The sequence below is a fragment of the Orcinus orca genome, chromosome 10 (genome assembly GCF_937001465.1).
Source record: "Orcinus orca chromosome 10, mOrcOrc1.1, whole genome shotgun sequence".
NCBI classification, from domain to species: Eukaryota; Metazoa; Chordata; class Mammalia; order Artiodactyla; family Delphinidae; genus Orcinus; species Orcinus orca.
In genome coordinates this window covers 76,337,050-76,364,038 of record NC_064568.1, presented here as the reverse complement: position 1 = coordinate 76,364,038, position 26,989 = coordinate 76,337,050, and the positions used below count along the sequence as shown (strand labels likewise).

Sequence of the window (26,989 nt, the reverse complement as noted above, 5' to 3'; positions counted from 1 at the left end):
TCCATCCGTCCACCAGCCCTGCTTCCCCTCGCTTTGCTCCATCTCTGCACCTCCATTCTGACCGGCTGTGGGGAGCCCAGAAGCTCAGCCTTGGACGTGAATAGGGGCCCATGGCAAACACAAGGTCACTCCCTTCGCATTGCGCAAACCTTAAAGAACAGAGAAGATCGTTCTTCGTGTAAAAGCGGGACTGAATTCATGAATGTTTAAAGTTTGGGATTCTGCCTCGTGCATTTTTGTAAAGCTGATGGGTGAAGGACCTTTTGAAAGCAAAGCCCAACTTCCTCCCTGGGTATCAGAAGCTTGGCTTTAGCTTAGATATTCACCTGTGATCACACTGCTTTTTCAAAGTCCATCCGACTTGCTCCTCTCTCACTGAATCCCACCGGTTGGATATCCTGTGTCACACCACATCCTTCCAGAATCTCTCCAACCTCCTCTGCCCTACGCCTCACACCGGGTCTGTTATTGCCGACGGGCGTCTAATGGACAGTACACCCTGGGCTTCCCTCTCCGTGAAGCACCCTGGTGTAAGCCACCCCTGAACCTTGCTCTCTCCACAGAAAGCCAGCCGACCTGCACAACCTCGCCCCTGGCACCCATCCGCCCTTCCTGACCTTCAACGGAGACGTGAAGACGGACGTCAATAAGATCGAGGAGTTCCTGGAGGAGACTTTGACCCCTGAAAAGTAATGAGCTGCTTGTTTCTGGAGCTAATGACAGGGAGGGAAACCTTGTGCTTTTCTAGATCCGGGGGGAGATTTCCAAAGGGGCCTCATCAATCCAGAGCCCAGGACCCTCTTTGCAAAGAGAGAGTCCCGCGTGGCCCTCCCCACCCCCAAAGGGATGCCAGTCTCAAACCTCCTCCACAAAGTCCAACCCCAAGAGTTGATGCCCCTTAATGCCAGGTCCCTCGGCCTGAGTGAAGGCCAAGGCTCCCTCATTGCGGAACAAGAGCTGAAAGGCCGACGAAGTGAAAAGTCAGCCAGGAGAGAGGTAATCCCATGACTTAAAACCACACCAAGGTATGAATAAGAGTCATAAATCTGACCCTGTCAGGTCGGAGCCCATAATTAAACATGAAAAACACGGGCTGAAGGCAGTTCCTCTTCTGAAAACAAGCTCAGGGGGAGGAGAGACCAGAGGGCTGTGGGTCCTTGTCCGGTAGATAAGCTGCTCCTGATGGGAAAAAGGAGTGAACAGAAGAGAGGAGAATTCTAAAAGCTGCTGGAAGCTAGACTTGTTCATTGTACTCTACTGAAATCAGGGATTCAAACAATCACCTTAAAAAAAAAAACTGGAACAATAATATTACATATAGAGTAAGGTGTGCACGGACTTTATCCTGTGGGATAGTCACTGAAAAGCTTTAAGCAAAAGTGTTGGAGAATCCGTTTTCAGGCTTACTTTGGGGGATGGGGGGAGATGGGGAGGGCAGAGGAGGAAAAGCTCCTAGAAATCAACTAGGAGGGAGCCAACTGGTGACATTCCACGTAAGATAGACTGGAGGGCTGGGCTAAGGCAGTGACAGGGAAATGGGGGGAGAGGGGTAGGAAGGATTTTAGGACATACTTAGTAGGTAAAATAAGTGGGATTGACTATAAAAATGACCATCTTGCATTTATTTTAAAGTTTTATTTTTTAATTGATATTTATATAGCCCTCACTTAGTGGGCCCTTAAAGGTAGGTGCTATCATTATCCTAATTTGATAGCTGGGGAAACTGAGGATCGGAGAGGTTAAGTAACTTGCCCAAGGTCACACATCTAGCAGATCACTGTTAAATCAGAACTCCCAGTCGTGATCTAATCAGGCCTCAACCATTTATACATTCTTCCTAAAAATGTATCCTCGGCCATCCACATTAGGACAGTTTATCTCCATAGTGAGTGTGGAAAATTGCCTCAAGTCCAATAGACTTTAAAATAAATGCATTGATTAAATCAGCTGGGCAGCCCCACCCGTAATACCAGGGCAGCCCCTTTGCTGAAAAGACCCCCAGGGGGCTCAGCCTCCTTCTTCCTCCCTTGGGACTCAACCTCACTGCTGGCTCTGGTTCGGAATCCAACAACAGAAAATGAATGCTGTTTTCAATAACTAAATAGGGTTTGGACTTTGTCTGGGAGATCCAGAGGGGAAAGTCCACGATGAAGTTAACATTTTCCCTTCTAGAAGTAATACCCGCACGCAGGAGTCCTTGCTTCCATCAAGGCCAGTAGGGAATGGGAAAGTGAAACAATGCGGAGGATGGATAGCCAGCCTGGCGGGTGGAGGCGTGCAGGGTTGGGCTGGGCTGGGCCTGGAGGCCTGGGTCCACTCCTGGATCTGCCAGTGATGCACTGTGACCCCTCGAACCAGTCTCTTTCTTGCTCTCAGCCTCCATTCCCTCCCCTGTGAAAGGATGACCCTTCATGCCCATCTTAGCCAGGCTCCCTCAGTCCCCGTTCAGCGGTGCCTTTGGGGGGCTGTTTCTCTAACCCAGGGCTCTCTAATCTATATCCTCAACAGGACCAAGGGGGCCCATGAGGATCCCCCCCCCCGGAACTGTATGCCCATGTGTACAGGTAGATTCTTCCAGACGAGGGCCGTGATCAGATTCATCACCATATCATCCGATTCTGGAAAATTTCCATGACCCCAATCAGGCTAAGCTATGCAGGACACAGACGCCGCCTCTTCACTTCTCTCTCCACCTGTCCTGAGCTCTGCTTCATCTTGTCCAGGTCCCTCTGGACTGCAATGTGTGTAGGAGGTTTTACTAAGTCCATTCATGACGTGTCAGTGACCCTACGGTCCGCCACGCCACAGTAGCAGAACCTCAAAACTCTGAAAATGCACAACTCCAGAAGGGCACCGAGGTGGGACCCTAGTGATGAGGCCATCAACCACTTCAGAGCCCCCAGGAGTGTCCTTCAGATGCCTTTGTATGGATCAGACCGGGGTAGGTACCATAATTACCTCCCAGGAAATGTCAGCAAACCTGTGCTTCAGCCCTGCAAAGGGAGACCGGCTGTTCTGCCCACAGCAAAGCCACCCACCTCGGCTGGCTTCCCACCAACTCTAGCTGGGAGGTCGGTCAGGTGGCCCATGTCCAGAGGCCCCAGGAGGAGGGCAGCCTGGCCTTCTGGTTCTCTAGGGGGCAGCAAAACCCCCGTTTCTGTTCCACAAACGCTGGTCGGCATGTGTTTCTCATCACACTGCTGTTTGTAAAAGCTGCCAGAGAGCCAAGAAATTGTGGGAGCCTTTTTCCCCTTAGCTCTATTTTTTAAAGGAAAAAACCCCCACACAAACACTCCAGCAATCTTTTTAAAAGATCACACTGGGTTCCACAAAGCATTTGGTGTCAAAGAGAGGAATCTAGGAAGTCTCAAGAAGTTTCCAAATGAGACGAAATTCCATCCTTCTCCTTAGACTGACCCAGTTAATGCTGCACAGGGAAGCGTCGGGATTATTGTTGACATGCTGCCTTTACCTTTCATCCTCATCCTCATGGAATGGCCCGAGTTAGTGGGATCCAGAAGTGAGAGTCAGGAGACCAAAGTCCGGCCACCTTTCTACACAGCGCTTGTTGTATGAACCTGGCCAAGCCTCATGCCCTCTCAGACCCTCCCCATTCCCTCATCTCTGAAACTACATAGTCTCTAAGATGCCTTTCAGCAGAAGTTCTATGATTCCACGAATTTTTCAAAGTGCTTTCCCAGAGCTGGTTGCGGTTTGAAATAAACAGTGGTAAAAATTCAGGGGAGTGAACGGGTAAAGTCTAGTTACATGTCTTGTCATTTAGTCAGTCAACTATCACTCAAGCATTAACAGTGTTCAGAGCCATACCAGAATTGGAAGACACTTTGAATTCATTATTTTAAGAAATGTTTATGGATATTTCATGATAGTAAAAATCACGAAGTTTCTTTTGATCCTCTGGGAGGTGGAGAAGCAGCCTCAGTACCAAGCACAGGATGGCATAGTGGCTGAAAGTACAGTAAGTCCCCTACATATGGACGAGTTCTGTTCTGAGAGTGTGTTCCTAAGTCCAATTTGTTCCTAAGTCCAACAAAGTTAGCCTAGGTACCCAACTAACACAATCGGCTATATAGTACTGTTCTGTAATAGGTTTATAACACTTTTCACACAAATAATACATAAAAAACAAACACAAAAAATAAAGAAAACATTTTAAATCTTACAGTACAGTACCTTGGAAAGTGCAGTAGTACAGTACCACAGCTTGTGCTTCTTAGCGGTACCAGCTACATCTCACTGCTGCTTTTACGCTTGCTTCCGGACATCCGGGGCTTGCAGTAAAGATACTGTACTACTGTACTCTATACAATACTATACAGTAAAGTATAGTAAAGTACACAAAAAGCACAACCACTTGTAGAGGATGCATGCACGTGACAGTGTATGCCAGACATGTGAACTAACTTACATGATTGGACATGCGAATGCACGTTTGCATCTTTGAAAGTTTGCAACTTGAAGGTTTGTATGTAGGGGGCTTACTGTATGGGCTTTGGAGTCAGAATGCCTTGGGTTCTAATCTGAACCACCAGGTTGTGCTACACCGAAGTAACTAATTGACCACAAAATCTCAGTAGCTTAACAGAATACAGGTTTATTTCTCACTCATGCAGAGTCTGAGTGGGTAGTGTGGCCCTCTTCTCTTTTGTAGCTGTTGAAATACATTACTTCCAAGACTCCTTCAGCAGGGAAAGAGGGAGGAGAAGGATGATGCAAAATATTTTTAAAGCCCAGGGTTATGAGTGGTTACATCACTTTTCCTCCCATACTATTGGTCAGAATCCAGTCACATGACCCCAACCTATCTGAGAGGGAGGGGCAGGGAAATGCAGAGAGGCACGTGGGTATTTAATGAGCATGTGTGGTCTCTGCTGCAGATAAATTACTCATTCCCTCTCTGATCATCACTTCTCACATCTATAAACTGATGACGTCATGTTGATCTCAAGGGACTATTATTGAAGATGATACTGCTTAACCTAGTGCCTGACGTAGAGTCAGAGCTCATTATATGGCAGCTTGAAGAGCTAGAGAGGTCAGTGCCTCTTTTGTGACCATCTCCCAGTAATTATAAAAACTACTGGTGAGCTTAGGTCTTAAATCCACAGTTCCCAGGGGTTGTCTTTTTATGAATAAGCCAGACCCCATCCACCTCCAGGGATCATTTGTTTAAGTAGCAGGGATAAGACAAGCTCACAGTTCTGGAGCAGAAAAGTCAGAAGCATTAATCTGCTTCTCCAGTGAGGGTTTGGTGAGGTGAGGAAGCAGGAATAACAGAGAAGGGAGAGAGGGGACATCCTTCCACTTTTCAGCTTATTTGAAAACGGAGGGTCAACACTCAGGCTGCCAGAAGAGCCCCTGGAATCAGCAGAGGTCACCCCATGAGGGCGAGATGACTGTTTCTCTTTTTCTCCAGTGTATCCCCAATGCCAGGGACAGGGCTTGGCCCCTGGTAGGTGCTTACTGCATGTTGGTTTAGTTGCATGGAGTCCTTTTGTTCAGGGGCGTGGTGGCCTATGGTTAGTCAGTGAGACGTCTTTTGGGACTCTAAGCCAATCAGAGCATTTCCATCTGCAATCATATCTTATTTTTTTTTGCTACTATTTACCAAAAAAAATTGTTTTGATGAGCGGCCAACTGTTTTACTTCCCAGAATGAAGCTTAAGTGCATATCTAAAATGAATGCATTTGAAATAAGATATCTTAAAAACAGAGTGGGGAGAAATTTTCATTATTGAGAGCAGGGGTTGGCCAACTTTCCTGGAAAGAGCCAGGGAGCATTTTTGACTTTGCGGCCATATAGTCTTAGTAGAGTAAAGGCAGCCATAGACAGTATGTAAGTAAATGGATGTGGCTGTGTTCTATTTGTGAATGCTGAAACCTGAATTTCATATTATTTTCACATGTCACAAAATAATATACTTCTTTTGATTTTTTTTCAATTATTTAAAAGTATACAAAGTATTCTTAGCTCATGGGAGGTACATAAACAAATGTTGAGCTGGATTTGGCCCATAGGCCATCATCTGCTCACCCTTGAGTTAGAGAAATTGCCCATCTCTTTGATTGTCACCAGATGACATCACAATCTTATTTCAAAGATGTTTCTATAAATGAAGTACTATTTGTTAGCCTTTTAGAGAAACAGAATGTACCCTGGAACCCACTTATTTGCATATTTAAAATGCAGTGTAAATATGGAGCTAAAATAAAAGCACTTAACATCCTGTACAGTAGCTGCCCCAAATCTAGTTACCAAACTCTGTAAGGTTAATATTTGAAGACACACTTCCCACAAGGACAGTCTTCACGTGGGACATTATGCTGTAAAGTCAAATCTCGATGAATCATAGTGCTTAGAAAACAGGATGGCCCTCGCATGGTCTCCCTGAACACATGGCCCTTTTTTTGCCTGTCTTGGATTTGCTGCCCCCCAATCATGTTTGGCCCACACTGGCCATGAAGAAATGGTCAGATTAGTGGAAGTCTGATCAAATGATGGCATAAATAAAAAAAAAACCCAACAAACCCAAAGGAAAAATGCATTATCTAGGCCCTTCTCTCTTTACATTATTACCTTATCAAGCAAAAACAAGGAGCACTTTGTGTATATTAAAATAATTTAAGACATTCCATTTTAAGAGCATGCCTAATTCTATGTGAGAAAGCCAAAATAGGGATGGATGATCCTAAATTCCCTCGTCTTGGAAGATTATCCTAGCATCCTGCAGGAACAATTGCTTTGTACCCCAACTCAGAGCAGATGAATTGATGATTCCCAGGGTATTCAGGAAGATGTGTGCAGAACCTGTGCAGAACGCCCCCTCCTGGTGGTTGAGGGAAGTTCCTCCATGGTGCTCAGCCCAGCTCCAGGGGATGTTTTGGAGCTTGTAGGGTAAACAGCAGAGTCGGTGAGAGGCCACAAGACATGGAACTTAAGATCTGGGCTTCCAGAGTGAAACTGCCTGGGTTGGGCTCCTGGGTCTGCCACCTGGCCACGTGAACTTAGACGAATTGCTTAGCTTCTCTGTGTCTCGTTCATCTTCTGTGGGAAATGAGGCTAATGACAATACCAATGAAATTGTGAGGAGTAAATGATGAAACTGCGAAGGGGTTCGAACAGTGTCTGGCATGTAGTGGACACAGTACAAGTTAGCTTTTGCTGATATTGGAGAAGTGGTGTGATGCAGTGGGAGGGTCACTGCTTCAGCGCCCAAAAACTGGGTTCTCAGGGTCCCTCCAGTATTTATTCCCCGTGAGCCCTCAAATAGCCATTTAACGTCTCTGGTCTCCAGTTGCTTCCCCATAAAATGAGGACGATAATGCCTCTGTATCTGACTCTTGCCAGAGGGCTGGACCCAGTGACTTTCCGTGGACTCGTCCAATGGCTGTATCTGAAATTTGACAGCCACCTAATGTGGCCCAGGAGTGGGCGGTCCTAGCTAACAGTCAGTGGAGAAGCCAAAAAATGAAAGAGCACAAATACTTGTTACAGGCGTTTTGGTTCAAGTTATTTAAAACATTAAACCAAAAAAAAAAAAAAAGATTTTGCATTTTAAACATAAAGTAGCCAAATAGTTCTCTGTCCACACTGTTCACCCAGAGATCACAAAGGTCCACATACTTGGTGATGATGATGACCAAGCAATTGTCCCCCGTCTCCTCCCACCCTTGCCTGGCCAGCCATGTAAAATGTTTGTGAAGTGATATGTTTTGAAAATTAGAATGGCTTGTTTTGATGGTGCCAGTGGGGTCAAAGCAAGTTTGCCTCATTTGGTCTCAAGGCCAGTAGGAGAGAGCCCTCACCCCAGTTTGCCTCTTATACTCTTCTGGCTTCAAAATGGAAGCATGCATGAGGGAGAGGCGCTGGGTCATTGCAAATATATCTCCATGCCTGGAAATAAGACAATTGTAAATGCTTGTCCCACTGACGTAGCCTGGTAGTTTCTGCATCTGATTCCTGCACACAAGTAAGAATATTTCAGAAGAGGACCATTCCTTTCAAGAGACGATTTCAAGGCCTCAGTGCCAAGGTGCCTAGCACCTCCTTGCTCCTAGAATTAGCTCCGTGCAGCTAGGATTATAATCGCAGGCCTGGCAGTGGATAGTTATTTTAACACGGGTTGGGGAAAAGTCTGGGACCCCACCTGACGCAGAGGAGAACTCACTGAGAACTTTGACTAAGGCCTGGGCATTGCCGCATCATTGTTTGTGGTCCCAGGAAGAGAATACACCCTGGACCCTCTGAGTGGTGCTCTGCTTTTCTGCCCACAGACTGCGTTCCCGGGCAGTTCTCCACACCTCACTGGACTCTAGTTTCCTCTATCATTGAACTAGAGATGCAAGTGCCCACCCTCCCTAGAGGATGGGTTGGAGAAACACCAAAAGATTTGTAGATCCTGCTAGAAACAAGAGTGTTTCCTGCTAGAAACTCATCGTGAGGTGATGGGAAGGGGCTCTGAGTTCTCACTGACCCTAGAACACTGGTCTTGCATTCCAGGTACCCCAAATTGGCTGCGAAGCACCGGGAATCCAACACAGCGGGCATCGACATCTTCTCCAAGTTCTCCGCCTACATCAAAAACACAAAGCAGCAGAACAACGCTGGTAAGTGGTTCCCTTCTACCCAGAGCCCCTGGTGGCACTGTCCCCTGCCCAGGGCATCTTCAGACGCTCAGACCAGAGAAGCAGCTGGAATCGATGCTTTTATTCACTCGCCCTGAGGCCCCCTTGATGCAGGAGAGTGGGTGGTAGGTCTTGCTTTCTGGCCAGTGCAGGAGAAGCGGCCAGTGAGCCTTACTGTGGAGCTGGAGGAGGGATGCGGTTTGTGTCTGAGCCTGCCATAGTGCACATCATGATACACCGCACACAGGTTCCTGCCTCGGCCGTACGACTGTCTGTTTGTCCCCAGTTCATGACCCTGCTGCGCTCACAGGAAGTCCTGTTTGGGACAACACATTGCGGCTTCCAGGGGGTTGACCAGAGCCCATGGTGGGACAGGGCAGTCACCGTGGTGGTAAATGCTCAAGGCAGAGCCCGGCCCTCTGCATTCCCCCCCACGGCAAGTGCAGAAGGTGCTGGGATGCCTCTTCTCCAAGCCTGGCTCAGCCTCCACCCGGCCCTTAATTTCTGGCATTGGCCATAGAACTCAGACTTGGTTCTCTTCTGGTGCCTTCTCAGAGGGGTTTGAGCTCCTCATTTAAGCTGGTAGCACTTTTAGTCCCTCACTTGACTTGGTCCGTTAAGCATGAGCTGAAGCAATTTGAATAGAACTGTCACATCGAGCATGTGTAACTTTAGAACAGTGTTAGCTCCTGTGAGGAGAAGGAAGAAGGAGGAGGAAGTTTGCTTGCCCTCCGAATAGGAGGATGGAGCCCAGGGCTGAGCCAGGCAGAGCAAGGGTGTCACGAAAACTTCGTGAATGAGTGAGTGAATGAATGGTGATTGGCTGGACAGCACTTCTTGAGTCTTCATGAATGAACAAGGAACTGAATGTATATCAGACGAACACGCAATGGATCCTGAAACAAGGTGGTCCATTTATTTGGACCACCTTGGAGCTAACTGCTGCAGGAGCTCAGAAGAGAAAGACATCTCTTTGGACCAGAGTGACCAGGAAAGGCAGCCAGGATGAACTTTTGGCAGGAACAGTGGTGTGGTGGGAAGTAAATGATCCAGTTAACAGCCGCTGTGGAGCTGGATCGTGCCATGCACAGAACTAGATTCTAGAAAAAGAACTAGAAAAAGACACGCAGTCTTCAAGGCCTCCTGACTGGTACAGAAGAAAAGGCTTAAGTTCACAAAAATACCAAGAAAAGACGTAAATGGTGGCTTCACCAAAGGGAGTCTGATTATCTGCCCTGTGAGAGGAGGAGAGCGTATCTGCCAAAGGGGTTCAGGAGTAGGAAGGAGTCACCTCTGGGTCATCTGAGAAGATTTCCTGAAGGGGTTTCACCTGGGTGGTGAAGATCCAGGGGGAGTCAGCTGGCCGGGAACATAGGATGGAAAACGTGGGGAGGGTGAGAAAACTCCAGTGACAGAGACCAGAGAAGCATCTGGAGTCTGCAGTGCCAGCTGGGGGGACTGGATGTTATCCTGTGGGCAAGGCAGTCATTAGAGGTGCATGAAGAGGCACTGCAGCGAGAGTGGCCTTTTAGGGGCAAGAAACAGGAGAAGCATGAGGGAAACCTTTTAAATTTACTCAGCGCTTTTGCTTCGTTGATGTTCGCAGCCTGTGGTGTGTTGAGTATTATCCCGCAGTCCGTATCCACCTGGGACCTCAGAATGTGACCTTATTTGGAAATAGAGTCTCTGCAGATGTAGTTAGGTAACGGTCTCGAGATGAGATGATACTGATTAAATGCCTGATACCTAAATCCAATGACTGGTGTCCTTAGAAGAAGAAAAGGGGACACACAGAGATGGGGGTGGGGGCATGTGAGACAGAGCAGGGATTACAGTGCTGCAGCCACAAGCCGGGGACTGCTCGGGGCCACCAGAAGCTCAAAGGGTCAAGGAAGCGTCCCCGCAGAGCCTTGGGAGGGTGCGTAGCCCTGTGACACCTTGACTTGGATTTCTGGTCTCCAGAACTGGGAGAGGCGAGATTTCTGTTGTTTGAAGCCACCCGGTGTGTGGTCCTTTGTGGTGGCAGCCCTGGGTGGCTAATGCAGCCCTCACAGCCATCGATCGTGTGAAAGGCAACCCCTGCCCTTGCCCTGCTGCAGACCCAGAAGCAATGGGACGGCAGTGGCTTGTCCTCGCCCCCAGGGCCTAAGCTGGCTCTCAACCCCAGTTTTCAGATTCCACATCCAGCGTCCTTTCAGCCGCAGATATCTTCCTTCATAGTCGCTGAAGCACCAGCAGACAGATTGTCTTAGCCGAGCCTTCCAGACTTCTCAGGTTGTGAGTGGTATTTACATATGAGCCGTATTTACAGTTCTCCTGTCCCCAAAGCCAAAGCAACCACTGAACATCATGTCTCAGTCTCTCGTAAACTGAACACTCGCCAATTTTCATTGTTTCCGCTTCTTCTGTTTCACACTGTTTTCCTCTGTGATGGGTTTTGCGCTTGTGACTCCTTCTCCCCTAAAACTCATTTGCACATTTCAAAGCGCCAGTGTTTCCCTTGTCCCCAGTTGCCTGTCCCCCAGATCACAGTCCTCTGTGCTGTTCGCTCCTGCCTTTTAACAAGACACCAAGTTCTTCCTTCAGTGTGACTATAGCTTCCCCTCCCGCCCCCTTCACTTTTCTTCCCCAAGCCCACACCCTCAGTCACGGTCAGCTGGTCAGCTGACTCCACAAGTTCTCAGGCTCAGCCAGCCAGCACCCGGAGCTCCGGTGGGCCCGTCCGAGAGCTGGCCCCACGGCCCCACCCCACCCAGCCGCTGGCCTGTGAGACCATCCACACCCTGTCTCTGCTTTGTCCGAGCTCTGTACTCACAGGTCTCTGCAAGGGCATCAACGTCAGCCCCCAGGCTTCCCCTGACAGCCTTCTGCATCTTCAGCTCTGCGTTTGTTTTTCCAACATCCTTTTTTCAGACTGTCCCTTTTGTGTTTTCAATTTTTTTTTTTCTCTTGAGCAGAGCCCTCCCTCCACATAATACCCCAGCACCCTCCACCCAGCCCCGAAACACACTGTCTTCTTGGTCCTTTTCTACCCTGTCAACAACAAAGCGTGAAAACACCCCACACTGTGACCTGGTTCTACATGATGGATCAATTCTCCACTCCCGTGGTGGATACAGAAGCCACCATTCAGGATCTCCCTGTTGTTCACAAGTCCTCAAAAAAGACCCCAGCTACTGGAACTCAAGACCCCATCCTGGAGGAGCCATCCACAGCTAGCACCCAAGGGAGTTGTCCGTTAGTTAGTACATTCAGTCATTCATTGATTCATTCAACAAACACAGATTACACGAAGTGGATCCAAGTCTGAGCTAGTGTTTAAAGGGTGCTCCTTGTGTGCCAGGCACCGGGCTGTGTTCCGGACTTGCCAAGACAAATGAGACAACACCATTGTCCTCGATAAACTAACCATCGACAGGGGCCTGTGAAACATGCAGTTACTGACCTGGGTTTGAGTCCCAGATCTGCCACTTAGAGCTGTACCACTTTGCCCGAGAGACTTCTCTCTGAGCCTCCGTTTCTGCATCTGTAAAACATACTTAATAATGCTTTCAATTTCATCAATCTGACAAAGAAGGCCATTAATAGCCTATCCAAGGTTTGTCATGCAGTCATTTATTTATAAGTTAATGCATGTAAATCCTTTAGCACACTGCCTGACACGTCATAAACGCTCTTTAAATGTTAACTTAGATTATTACTAGAGCAAAAATGAGACAAACACGAATACTGGCATCAGAAACCGCTGCTTCAGCTCTTACTTTCTGACCCCTAACCAGCACTTCCAAATCTCCCACTCATGTAGCCTCTTTTCTACTTGTTTAATTTTGGTTCCCATTTTCTTGGTACATTTTCCTCCTCTCCAAAGTATACAGTTGCTCCCTTGGTCCATGGATGTGGAATCTGCAGGTTCAGAGGGCTGACTGTCCTGTGCCACTTTATAAAAGGGACTTGAGTATCTGTGGATTTTTGATACCCGAGGGAGTTCGTGAGTGAGAAGAGCTCTAGGGATGACACCCAGGGATCACCCACAGCTGTGGGGTCAGGAGGGTCTAAGGGAGTGGAGCCAGGGAGGAAGATAAAGAAGGAGTAGCAAGTGAGGAAGGGGGCAGGGGGTTGGGGGGTCGTGAAGATGAGGAAGAAAAACTTTACGGAAAAGATGGATCTATGATATAAGACACTGCCCAGGTCATGGGAGGCTTTGCCTTTTGTGTTCAGCTTTCTGGACTTGTCCTCAGGCATCCTTCTCCGACTGCTTCTCTCCTCTGCACCCTACTCAACAAGAGAGTCAGGCTGACCCAGGAGCACAGACCCTTCTCCCTTGGAACTCGGAGGTGCAGCGAGAGACCAAGAAACCATGTGGCCCGAGGAGGGGCGTCTTGGAGATGGGAGAGAGCAGCCCTGCATTTAGATGTGGCTGCAGGAGTCCCTGCCCTGGGCCCCGCACATTCGTGTTTCAATCTTGCAAGGAAAGGTTTTGTCATTTGTTGAGTCTTGAAGGTTTATAGAGTTCTGCAGCAGAGGATGGTGGGGAGGGCGCCAGCACGATCCGTCCCACCTTTGGCATGTCCGGTAACGAGCCTGGAGTTAGCCGTGCTCAGCTCTGCCCTGCATCCTGCATCCTGCATCCTGCCTCTGCCTGGCAGAGGCCACTTTTCAGCCATGCCGGTGGCCCCATCTCTAATGTCCTCCCTCTCTGCGAGTACCCATCCTGGCCCTTCTCCATTCACCTTCCTCAGAGATGCCACCGTGGCACACAGACCCCAGGCGACCCGAGACTGGGCAGCAGCCCCCAGACTCAGCAGTTCCGGCTCCCCTCGCTTCCCAACCCCACAACTTGCTCAGCGCTCTGCCCGCTGGGATGTCAGTTTGGCGTCTCCCTTCCCTCGAGGGGTTTCTTTGACACCCTCCTCTACCTGGTCACTCCCACTCTTCTCTGTCATCTTGTAAGAGGACCTGGGCTTTTCTCTCTGAATATCCATCTTGTATTTTGCAGTTTTTACCCTCAAGCTGCTGTTTGAACAGACTCTTAAACACCTCTGCCAAACCCCTTGGCTTTCAAGAAGCTCATTTTAGCTGTTTATTCCAATCCGGGCATCAATTACTCTACTTTACTTTCTTTTCCCCCAACCTCTCTTTTTGCTTCTGCTTCCATCCTGTCCATCCTACTGGCTTATTTCAGTTTTTGTGCGCACTGCAGGGTCCAGGCAGTTAACAAATGGATCTCGTGTGTGTTCTTAGTTCTCTATTCTTATTCGCTATTTTTAAAGTCCTTTTTAAATTCCTACAGCCCTATCACGTGTCCCTAGAGATAGTTAATATCCCTGCCCACGTGACCATCTCATTTTTGGCTTGTGTCTCATTCTCATGTACTTTCCCCCATTTTCCATCACCGTTCCTTTATCCTCTGCACAAGCCCATGTCCACGGGGCTCTCTTCCCCTGCTAAGAGGTCTAAGAAGTCCCAAACCCCTCTGTTTGTGTCTAATCCATAGATCATATGCAGCCTCGTGGCTTTTCCTTCCCACATTTGCATATTCCTTTTTCACACATCTGACACAGGCTGCCTGTACCACCTATTTCTGTGCTAAGTGGTGTTTTTCCCACCGTCGGTCTTTCAACGCTCCCTCGAAATTCCCTCATCTCATCCCCCCTCAAGTCTGGCTTTCTCTCTTATTTCCGCCTCTGTATGCATCCGTCTTGGGGGCTTTCTTTCTAATTTTGAAATGTATACGAACGGCTTTATAGCCACTCACAGGGACACGTAAAGCTCTGCAAAGCAACATACCCTAGAAGGAGGTGAGAAAGAAAAACAAGACGGGTCATAAAACGAGCTCAGGGCGAGCACGACGGGAAAGGCAGCTCCCAGAGCCCCAGTGCTGAACGCAGACGGCAGACCACGAGACCCTGGTCAAGATGAAAGCAAACCAGCCTCCCAGGAGAATGACAGGTATTCCCGATTTGGGGCTTGAGTCGTAGTCATAGAGGAGCTGTTATTGTCATCTTCTTTGTCCATTCCCTCCTGTGACTCCCCTTCCTGTTCTCTTGGAGCCCAGGCCCGCTGACTTCATGCCAGTATGACTCCTCCGTCTTCACCCCGCCCTTGGGCTGCACCCCTCCCCGCCCGTCTCCTCTTCAGTCCTCACTACACCTGCATCCATTTTCTTCTTTTTCCTGCCTAGGCCTGTTTCTCTCTCTGTCTTTTTTAATCTCCTTCATAGACAGAGTCTTTTTTTTTAAGTTTTTTTTTTTTTTTTTGATGTGGACGAATTTTAAAGTCTTCATTGAATTTGTTACAATATTCCTTCTGGTTTGGATTTTCGGCCACGAGGCATGTGGATCGTAGCCCTCCGAACAGGGATCAAACCCTCACCCCCTGCACTGGAAGGCAAAGCCTTAACCATTGGACCACCAGGGAAGTCCCCCATAGACAGATTCTTAAATCCACACTACACTCTGTACCTCCATTTATTCAGTTTCCATGCAACCCAGTCAAGGGTGGCCTAGACCAACCTTCATAAGTGTCATCAGTGGTGCACGTGGGGCTAAATCCAACAGGCATTTAATTAATTAATTAACTGATTAATTATTAATTTATTTTTAGTATAGTTGATTTACAATGTTGTGTTAGTGTCTGGTGTACAGCAAAGTGATTCGTGTATATATTTATGTATGTGTATCTATTCTTTTTCAGATTCTTTTCCATTATAGGTTATTACAAGATGTTGAGTATAGTTCCCTCTAGGTCCTTGTTATATTTTATATATAGCAGTGTGTACTTGTTAATCCTGAACTCCCAATTTAGCCCTCCCCCTCCTTTTTTAATTGACACATAACCTTGTATTAGTTTCAGGTAGACAACATAATCATTCAATATTTGTATTCATTGCAAAATGTTCACCACAATAAGTCTAGTTAACATCCATCACCACACACAGTTACAAAGTTTTTTCTTGTGATGAGAACTTTTTTTTTTTTTTTTGCGGTACACGGGCCTCTCACTGTTGTGGCCTCTCCCGTTGCGGAGCACAGGCTCCGGACGCGCAGGCTCAGCGGCCATGGCTCACGGGTGCAGTCTCTCCGCGGCATGTGGGATCTTCCCGGACCGGGGCACGAGCCCGTGTCCCCTGCATCGGCAGGCAGACTGTCAACCACTGCGCCACCAGGGAAGCCCGTGATGAGAACTTTTAAGATCTACTCTTTTAGCAACTTTCAAATATGCAATACGGTATATTATTAACTATAGTCGCCATGTTGTACATTACATTCCCAGGTCTTATTTATTTTATAACTGGAAGTTTATAGCTTTTGACCCCCTTCACCCATTTTGCTTGCTCCCCACCCCCTGCCTTAGGCAACCACCAATCTGTTCTCTGTTATCTGTGAGCTCTGTTTTTTGTTTGTTTTTAGATTCCACATATAAGTGAGATCACACAGTATTTGTCTTTCTCTGACTCATTTCACTTGGCATAATGCCCTCTAGGTCCATCCATGTTGTTGCACATGACAAGATTTCCTCCTTTTATGGCTGAATAATATTCCAGTGTGTGTGTGTATACACATATATATCACATTTTCTTTATCCATTCATCCGTTGATGGACACCTAGGTTATGTCCATGTCTTGGCTATTGTAAATCACGCTGCAGTATACGTGGGAGTGCAGATATCTTCTTAAGTTAGTGTTTTTGTTTCTTTGGATAAATACCCAGAAGTGGAATTGCTGGATCATGCCTGTCTCTTTTTATTATGACTGATGGGCCCCTGTGCTGTGTTTGCAAAGATGTCCCCCTTTCTAGCTATGGAAGACACTGGGGTATCCTAACATACTCCTGCTAAAATATTTGCCCTAGTAAGATACTTCTAACTTCCTAAATAAAGTCCTAAAGCCCCTTCCTTGGACACCCATGATGTGCTGGCCCCAGTGCTGTGTGTTTAGAGTCCCATGCTTGCACTGAGTTGTCTCTCTAGCTGTTGACCTTTATTAGTTGTAAGTGCAGTGGCCATATTTTCCAAACTGAAAAATCGCATGTCTAACAAATTGCCTTCATTGAAAATAATCAAATTATAAGAAATCAGTACTGTCCCAGAAAATCCAGGACATATGTCTCCAAATGAAAAGCACCTGGCTTTTTGGTCCCCAGTCCAAATCCACACCTGGCTGCCACTGTGGGGGGGGGGGGGGAAGGGAAGGCAAGTGCATCACATTTCCTGCCACCTCCTGGCCCCAGATCCTTGACCAGACAAATGGGTCTCCATTAGCCATGAGCTTCTCTGAGCAGTCTTGGTTCTGTTTCCAAATAAGGATCAAGGTTTCCTCCCTTCCTGAGGCTTGTGTCAGCGGCTTCACTTCCTGGGACCTGGAAGCAGGTAGCAGGCGCCCTGGGTTTATTCTGAGAAAATTGATAGTCACAGCCACGTATCCTGAAGAAGACCCTCAGGGTATCTAGAAACCTCGGTGAGCTCATCTCATCATTGGGCTGGTCATTCTCTCTGGATGGACATGTGACTGAAGGCCTACATCGTGGTTATCAACACAATATCAATTACTCTCATCCTGCCTCTCTCGCCCCCAGCATCTCCTGAAGCCTTCAGGAAAGGCAGCTTGAGCAAACCAGCCACAGCTGGATTCCTTACTCCTTCCTTGTCTCCCTCCTCCATTCAGGCCCGAATCTTCAAATCACTCCTGTCTTCTCTTCTAAGAGGTGCCCCCCGAAGTGGGCCATGCTCCGGGTGGATGCTAGTAGAAAAAGAATCTGCCTGTAGCACTGGCGATCTTCTTTCCCTGCCACGTTCTCCAAGGCTCGTGTCCGCATGAGCTCACCCCTGTCCGCAGCCTGCCTGGCTCCATCAGACCAACACACAGACTCCTCCTGCGTCCAGCTCTGCTCATGCTTGCCCCTGCATCAAAGTGCCTCTTCCCTAGCACATGCCCCTCACTCCCTTTTTTTTTTTTAATTAATTAATTTATTTTACATTTATTTTTGGCTGTGTTGGGTCTTCGTTTCTGTGCGAGGGCTTTCTCCAGTTGCGGAGAGCAGGGGCCACTCTTCATCGCGGTGCGCGGGCCTCTCACTGTCAGGGCCTCTCCCGTTGCGGAGCACAGGCTCCAGATGCGCAGGCTCAGTAGTTGTGGCTCACGGGCCTAGCCGCTCCGCGGCATGTGGGATCTTCCCGGACCGGGGCACGAACCCGTGTCTCCTGCATTGGCAGGCGGATTCTTAACCACTGGGCCACCAGGGAAGCCCCCTCACTCCCTTTTAATAAGATCTGTAAGAGCCCTTAAGTACATATATTAAACAAGACAATCCCCATTGGATGTATAGAAAATTGAGGATCACAAGACTTCAGCTCAATATTAAGAAGTTTACAGTTAAATCTGTAGAATGGGCCACCAACTAAAGAAGAGAGGGTCCCGTCAACGGAAGGGTACAAAAAGAGACTGGACCTTCAGAGGTTGGACTTTTTCCTAACCTAAGTGGTCGACTATTATAAGACACTTATTTTAAGTACCACTAAGAAACAAAATGTGCCTTCAAGTAAACAAAAATGCTTTCACTTAAACTCTTAAGATTTTCATGGTAAGACGCAGTTTGATTTCGAAGATGTCAAATGTGAAAAAATGTGCATCTTAGTCTCAATGAAATATGGAAGGCAATTCCCATAGCCCTTTTTTTCGTGGGCCTCTCACTTTTGTGGCCTCTTCCATTGCGGAGCACAGGCTCCGGACGTGCAAGCTAAGCGGCCATGGCTCATGGGCCCAGCTGCTCCGTGGCATGGGGGATCTTCCCGGACCGGGGCACGAACCCGTGTCCCCTGCATCCGCAGGCAGACTCTCAACCACTGCGCCACCAGGGAAGCCCTCCCATAGCCCTTTTTAAATCTAACATTCTGTTACTTCCTAGAGGCTAAGCGTGAAATGTCAAACCCTCCCTTCTGCTTGACCTTGAGCTACCCTGTTGGAAGGAAAGCGAATTGAGGTCAATACTGCTTCCAGATCCCTCTGGGATGGCTGTCCTAACCCCATATCCCTTTGTCTCTCCTGCCTGGAAACAAGTAGTGCTTATCTCTTAGCTCAGGGTTTGGCAAACTTTTAGACTTTTCAGGCTCTGCAGGATGTCGCCACTGCTCAACTCTGCTGCTGGAAGAATAAAGTGGCCACGGACGATACGTAAACCAATGGGCGTGGCTGTGCTCCGATACAACTTCTTTTATGGTGCTGAAATTTGAATTTCACAACATTTTCAGGGATCACAAAGTATTATTCTCTTTTGACTTTTTTTCAACCATCCAAAAATGTAAAAAACATTCGTAGCTTCAGGGCAGTGCAAAACTAGGTGGTAGGCTGGATTTGGCCCTTGGACTGTAATTTGCTGAGCTCTGTTTTAGGCAGTCCAGGGCTACAATAGCAAGTTCTCTTAATTTCTATGCCTCTCATCCTCCTCATGTCTAGTATAGAGACTGTAATAGTGTCCTTTTTTGCATTGTCATGTTAGTTAAACGAATGCATGCATTAAAGTACTTCAGACAGTAGGCACCAATAGGTGATGGCTGTTACTGCTTCTGCTATTCATTTCATGAATCCTCCCTCCCCCAGATCCCATGGTACCCACCCTTTGAACTGGGCAGTCCAGCTTTCCCGGTAATGTAGAAGTATGTGCTGCCCTCTTCTGGCAGGTGGAGGAATCAGCGCGAGGGACAGCTCCTCATGTTTTAGTGTAAGGAAGCCTATGGACTTTTAAGCATCTTCTGCGTTCAGGGACTCGGTTATCCTGAGCTTTAGTTGGGAGTTCCAGAAGACGCCAGGTCTCCTTCGGGGGCTTGAAGCCATCTTGCTTTATCTGTCCCCTGCACGCAGGGTGGGGCATGTGTCCCAGGCCTGATGGATCCTCCAGGGGTCGCTGGCTGCCTGGTGATAAGCTGTCCTCCATCAACTACTTCTTCCTCCCTTGCCTCTCCCCACTCCATCACCTCCAGTCTTTGCTTTTATGAACTTCCTTGACCTAAAGTAGGAAAGTATTTGAAAGGAGTCAGAGCGGCCTGGGAGGGCCGTTAGCCCAGAACTAACAAGCCCCTTACTATCAAAGCCCCCTGTGCTTTTTTCTGCAGCCTCGTGAAAGCCAGCTTCTGTGGGGGGCAGGGGTGGAGAGTTTCTCCAGATTCCCCAGGATGTGGCAAGCCGCGTTCAGAAGCCAGTGTATGCATTTATTATTCCAAACCAACCGTTTCCATCCCAGGCCCTTCCTTCCTTCACCTCTTCTTCCTTTCTGCCCTCAGCCCCAGGTCACGGTGGGCCCAGGCTGGAGGCCAGGCCTTCCCAAGGGGATGGGCACGACGCTCCCTTATTCAACCTCGTGCTCAGAGATGAAAGCTAAGGCAATATGTCAAAAGGAGAAGGAACATGCGTTGTAATCGCGCTGCTCAGAGACAGAGGTCCTGAGGTGGCGTGGGCTTCCAGATCTATGCTATAAGAAACCCCAGCGTTTTCTTTTGGAGGAAGATAGCTGTGTCCAACTCGGGACAACGGGTTCCCTGGAAGGAGGCCCAAGCCCAGGCTGTTATCACGAGGGCATCTCCGGGGTGGTCCCTGGACTACCACAGTGCAGAGGGTAACGCGGGGGACTGTCTTCCCACTTCCTCACAAAGCAGCCACTGCTGTCTCATTTCAAAAACGCCTCTGGTCATAAAGGAGCCCTTCAGGCTGCCTTCCTTGGCCACCCTTGCATGCCCAGGGCCAACTTGGGGTATTTCGTTTGTTTGTTTGTTGGGTTACCGTTTTGCTTTGATTAACAGTCTTACGAGGAAAAACCACCTAGGCTCGGTGGGACCCACCTCCGAGGTGTGGAGCGCCCTGCAGAGATGCTCGGCTGTCTTCGCACCCGCGGAGGGTCCTTAAGGTTAAGAACCGGAGGGAGGGGAAGGGTCGAACAATTCCTTTTGGCACCTACAGCGGCTGCCCAGAGCATCCCTCCAGAGGGTCTTGGATTTGGCGTATGATCAAGGCCGTCGCTGTGGCCATGTCTAATTTCACAGATGTTGCTCCTGAAATGAAGTCTTCAGGAAGGCGGTTGGTGGCATTGGGCTGTTGCAGGCGGCAGGCCTGGGGAGGGAGGAGGGGGAAAGGGGGATGGCAAGCAGGGTCCTGCGTGGGTGGGCGCATTCATTAGTGGAGAGAGCCGCCGTTAGCTGTGTGGGCTCCCGGCAGCAGAGGTGAGACCACCAACACCATTCCATGTGCTGGAATTTCCCGCCGTCTGACCAGAACGAGCTCGCCTGGTCTGGCCTGGCCTCGGATCAAGGCCTGGGGAATAAGGAACATTAAATGACTAATTCGAACACGAGTTCAGTGCTCTTGCACCTCGGGCTACCGTTACTTTATCCTGTGCAACGGATACAGACTCTTACACAGTCTGCACGTGGGAACTCAATCTCTACCTTTCTCTCTCTCTCCCCCTCCATGCAGACATACACACACACAAACAGCTAGTGTGTGTTCTGATATTTCTATGTGCCAGCTACGGCCATTACATGCCTCCTCAAATAAACAGGGTCATCGATCAATTAATCTGAAAAAAAAAAAGTGCTTGCGTGTAAAGTTGTATTAGTGCCAAGACACGATGGGGTAGCTTTGCCATTAAGCCCCATGGTGTTCAGACCACAGAAGCATGGGGTGCGTGTGGGTGCAGGTGTCTACATGTCATTGTGCACGTACCGGTCTGGAGGGCTGTAGTTGGTTTATACGGTGACTGCACTCATAGTCTCTCATCTGTGATTAGAACGTAGCTTTGAGGGAAAAGTCCCCCTCTTCTCTGTTGACTCTCGGTGGAGAATGGCTCTGGGGAAATGAGCACGTAGAATGGGTTCCCCATTTGTGGTGGAGCTGGGGCTGAAAATGACAAGATGTGAAATCCAGGTAGTGGGTTGACCCTTCTAACCAAAACTTCACATTCACCCCAATTATGAATCCTCCTTGTCAAATCTGTCGTGATCTTATCCAGGCAGGATGGGCAACATTCTCACCATTTCACATGAGAATAGCTGAAGCGTGGATAAACTGTTCAGAAGACACGATGGAGCCAGCGATGGACGTAGGGCAAACCAGGCATTTCTCAGCTTTTAAACTCTTTTGCTACAAACCAGTAATACTAAAACATAAGAATTGAAACCAGGGGTTAAATCCAGTCTGGTATTTATCAGCAACTTAGGATTATTTATTCATTTATTTAAAATACTTTATTTTCTTCCTTTTTTTATTATTTATTTTCTTCATCTTTTTAGCTGCGTCGGGTCTTAGTTGCGGCACGCAGGATCTTTGTTGAGGCATGAGGGATCTTTCGTTGTGGCCTGCAGGCTTGTCTCTAGTTGTAGTACGCGAGCTCCAGAGTGTCTGGGCTCTGTAGTTGTGTCGCATGGGTTCCAGAGAGCGTGGGCTCTGTAGTTTTGCAGCACGCGTGCTCTCTCGTTGAGGCGCCCGAGCTCAGTAGTTGTGGCACGCGAGCTTAGTTGCCCCGCGGCATGTGGGATCTTCGTTCCCTACCAGGGATGGAACCCGCCTCCCCTGCAGTGGAAGGCAGATTCTTTACCACTGGCTGGACCACCAGGGAAGTCCCGAGGATAATTTATTGAAAACCAAAGTTGCTACACAGAATATTGACTTTAAAACCTCTAGCTTTCTTTAAAACCCTGCTCTAGACCTGTCTTTCTGGAAGGCATCCCAACCCGCCTCCACCCTATTGGTGAGTTCAGCCTGAGAAGCCTCATGCACTAAAGAGACACAGACATTCAGGACTTAAGGCTCAAGTGGCGCTTCACTTTGCCTTGTGATCCAGACCATTATCCAACTTGGACGTACATTTGAATCCCCCAGGGGTCTTGTGACAATGCAGAGATTGATGCAGTGGGTCTAGGGTGGGGCCTGAGGGCTCCCAGGTTCTCCTGATGCTGCTGGTCCAGGAGAGAGCTTTGGCAAGTAGGGTCTAGGCAGCAGTCTCCATGGAGACAAGCTGCCTGTGTCTCATTCATCATCCTCATCCCCAGAGCCCAGCTCATCATCTAGCCCAGAACAGGTGCTCAATAAACATTTGCTAAATGAATGAATGAACCATATCCCAAACACCTCGAGATGCCCCAACCCTCTCTGCTCATTTACTGAGAGAGGATGGAAGGGCTGACCCTGCTTCACCCGTGTCAGGAGCATTTCCTCCAGGATGCTTCCTGTTCCAGCCCGTCCCGCACTCACCTTTAAGCCTGTCCCACTGTACAGCCCCTTCCATTCTCTTGGTTACCCCTGACACTTCCCAGTCTCCTTTTAAATTTTATGATACTCTAGGGCTAGAACTGTCTCTCAGCTGAGAATATGTCATGCTTATATAACCCCTGTTCTATTAAATCCAGTATCATGATAGGAAAAAAAAAAAGAAAAACCTCATTTAAAACCAATCAATAGGGCTTCCCTGGTGGCGCAGTGGTTGAGAGTCCCCCTGCCGATGCAGGGGACACGGGTTCGTGCCCTGGTCCAGGAAGATCCCACATGCCGAGAGCGGCTGGGCCCGTGAGCCATGGCCGCTGAGCCTGCGCGTCCGGAGCCTGTTCTCCGCAACGGGAGAGGCCACAACAGTGAGAGGCCCGTGTACCGCAAAAAACAAGCAAACAGAAAACCAATCAATAAAAGTGTAAAAATCTGAACAGTTCCCTCACGAAAACTGTCAGTGTGGGTGGTGGTGTTGGCTTAAATGGTATTTTTCTTCTCACCCTATTTTTATAACTACATTCAAGGAACGTTATATTCGGCGTTAAAGGTGAAACATCACCAAGAGCGGGAAGAGTAAGCGCCCAAGACTAAATCCTAGTGTTCTTCCAGCCGGAAGCCAGGGATCAAATTATTTTTCTAGGAACTCCTAGTTGAAGAAGCATTTAATGATCTGGATCATAGTAAGAAATGTGTTTCTCTGTGCGCATGTCCAGAACGCCTTCCATTCCTGAATATTCCAGGGAAGAGGGTCCCACCCAATGATTTCTCAGCACCCCCCTGCCCAGCTCTAACTCTGACGGTCACATGCCCGCTGGCATTTGCATTGACAGCTACCCATGTTTTGTTTCCACGGTGGAGATCTCAGAGCAAGCTTCCTCAACACTCTGCCCAGGTCCGGCCCTGGCCTCCGTACTGCTTGCGTCGCTTGTCAGGGGCTGCGGATTGGTGATGGCCTTTGCGTCTCGTTTGGCTCTGGGGACCCTGCAAGAGGGCATGCCAGGCCAAGCAAATGGAATCCCTGCATCCATCCCCCAGAAACCAAGGGCTCTCAGCACACAAAGAAGGGAGCGACCCTAGGTCCTCTAAGGACAGGAAGCCAGTTGCATACACATACGGGGACATGGAGTTACAATTTAGGGCCTCTCATCTTCCCTCAAACCCCACTGAACAGCTCAGTCTTCCAACAAATACGTATTCAGTACCAGACACTGCCCAAGGTGCTAGCATAATAATGTAATAATGAAGTATTGGCAATATCTCTGTGTACTGGCAATGGTTGTGTTTGGCTGCATAGAATACAAACCTGATCACAGAACCTAAAGCAAATATTTATTTCATTTTACTTAGCAAAAACCTATGTAGCATTTTATCAGTACTATATGCCATGCCCTGCTCTAAGCACTCTTTATAAATGTTTACTTCTTTTTTAAAATTTATTATTATTTTTTATACAGCAGGTTCTTGTTAGTCATCAATTTTATACGCATCAGCGTATACCTGTCAATCCCAATCGCCCAATTCAGCACACCACCATCCCCAGCCCCCTGCGGTTTTCCCCCCTTGGTGTCCATACGTTTGTTCTCTACATCTGTGTCTCAACTTCTGCCCTGCAAACCGGTTCATCTGTACCATTTTTCTAGGTTGCACATACATGCGTTAATATACGATATTTATTTTTCTCTTTCTGACTTACTTCACTCTGTATGACAGTCTTTAGATCCACCCACGTCTCAACAAATGACGCAATTTCGTTCCTTTTTATGGCCGAGTAATATTCCATTGTATATATATACCACATCTTCTGTATCCATTCGTCTGTCGATGGGCATTTAGGTTGCTTCCATGACCTGGCTATTGTAAATAGTGCTGCAATGAACATTGGGGTGCATGTGTCTTTTTGAATTATGGTTTCTCTGGGTATATGCCCAGTAGTGGGATTGCTGGATCATATGGTAATTCTATTTTTAGTTTTTCATAGAACTTCCATACTTTTCTCCATAGTGGCTGTATCAATTTACATTCCCACCAACAGAGCAAGAGGGTTCCCTTTTCTCCACACCCTCTCCAGCATTTGTTGTTTGCAGATTTTCTGATGATGCCCATTCTAACTGGTGTGAGGGTGATACCTCATTGTAGTTTTGATTTGCATTTCTCTAATAATTAGTGATGTTGAGCAGCTTTTCATGTGCTTCTTGGCTATCTGTATGTCTTCTTTGGAGAAATGTCTGTTTAGGTCTTCTGCCCATTTTTGGATTGGGTTGTTTGTTTCTTTAATATTGAGCTGCATGAGCTGTTTACATATTTTGGAGATTAATCCTTCGTCTGTTGATTCATTTGCAAATATTTTCTCCCATTCTGAGGGCTGTCTTGTTTATGGTTTCCTTTGCTGTGCAAAAGCTTTGAAGTTTCATTAGGTCCCATTTGTTTATTTTTGTTTTTATTTCCAGTACTCTAGGAGGTGGATCAAAAAGATCTTGCTGTGATTTATGTCAAAGAGTGTTCTTCCTACGTTTTCCTCTAAGAGTTTTATAATGTCCAGTCTTACATTTAGGTCTAGAATCCATTCTGAGCTTATTTTTGTGTATGGTGTTAGGGAGTGTTCTCATTTCATTCTTTTACATGTAGCTGTCCAGTTTTCCCAGCACCACTTACTGAAGAGACTGTCTTTTTTCCATTGTATATCTTTGACTCCTTTGTCATAGATTAGTTGACCATAGGTGCATGGGTTTATCTCTGGGCTCTCTATCTTGTTCCATTGATCTGTGTTTCTGTTTTTGTGCCAGTACCATATTGTCTTGATTACTGTAGCTTTGTAGTATAGTCTGAAGTCAGGGAGTCTCATTCCTCCAGCTCTGTTTTTTTTCCCCTCAAGACTGCTTTGGCTATTCGGGGTCTTTTGTGTCTCCATACAAATTTTAAGATTATTTGTTCTAGTTCTGTAAAAAATGCCATTGGTAATTTGACAGGGATTGCATTGAATCTGTAGATTGCTTTGGGTAGTATAGTCATTTTCACAATATTGATTCTGCCAATCCAAGAACATGGTATATCTCTCCATCTGTTGGTATCATCCTTAATTTCTTTCATCTGTGTCTTATAGTTTTCTGCATACAGGTCTTTTGTCTCCCTAGGTAGGTTTATTCCTAGGCATTTTATTCTTTATCTTTATAAACGTTTACTTCTTAATAGGAGTTTGCTTTTCTCACATCACAAGAAGTCCAGAGAAGAGAGAATTCCAGGCAGTTGTAGTTCTTCAAGAAGTCATGCATCCAGCTCCTTAGAGCACCTGATTCTCCATCTTGAGTGTGTGACTCCCATTCTCATGTCACAAGATAGTTGCTCCACTTCCAGACATTACAGCTGAGTTCAGGCACTGCCAGCTATGTCTTGTTTTTTCTTTCCCAGAAGCATATCCATCAATTTCCACTTAACATTTCATTGGCAAGAACTTGATCATTTGGCCTCCTCTAGTCTGGGAGTCTGGGAAAATAAGTATTTGTGACCCAGCATGTTGCTACTCTGAAAAAATCTGGGTTCTCTTGGTAACAAAGAAGGTAAGAGTGAATTCTTGCATATAATTCACTTTCAATTTAGTATGATTTTTTAAAAAAACTGCGGTGAAAATATCTCAGCTAGCCATGCCAAAAAAAGGCATACTATTTCAAATTCTCCCTTGGGGTTGACCAATTCTGAATCATTACCCCACCTAGGTTTTAGGCAACAGAAATATAAAATTGCACACTTAATCTGCAATACTCTTACTTCAAACTTTAGAAAATACAAGACTCACGTAGCAAAAGCTGTTTAGTAAAAGTTATAATACACAGTGGAGAGTTTCCACCCCCCCCCAAGACTGTAATCCATGGGGGGGCAAGAGCAGGCACCCAGAGATCTGCTCTGAGCAAGGGAGGGGGCGGGTGTTATTGTGACCTATCTGGAAAATTCTGCAAAAGTGTCGGTCACCCCCAACCCCCGCTCATCTTAGCCTCTAAGTTTGCCTCATTGCATGACTGTTAGGAAGAAGGCCCACTCTGGTGGGACTGTGGTCACGGCAGCAGAGTCAGAGTGAAAGGACCAGCTGAACACAAGAAAAA

The 26,989-nt window shown here is 47.5% G+C and overlaps 1 protein-coding gene across 1 annotated transcript in view; it reads left to right on the top strand.

Annotated features, from left to right (window-relative positions):
- Positions 1–26,989, top strand: part of CLIC5 (chloride intracellular channel 5) — a 109,029-nt gene that overhangs the window by 60,027 nt on the left and 22,013 nt on the right. Inside the window, exons 3-4 of the mRNA XM_012532239.3 lie at positions 564–689; positions 8,522–8,628. Coding sequence (XP_012387693.1) covers positions 564–689; positions 8,522–8,628 — 233 coding nt within the window. The remainder of the gene's footprint in view (positions 1–563; positions 690–8,521; positions 8,629–26,989) is intronic.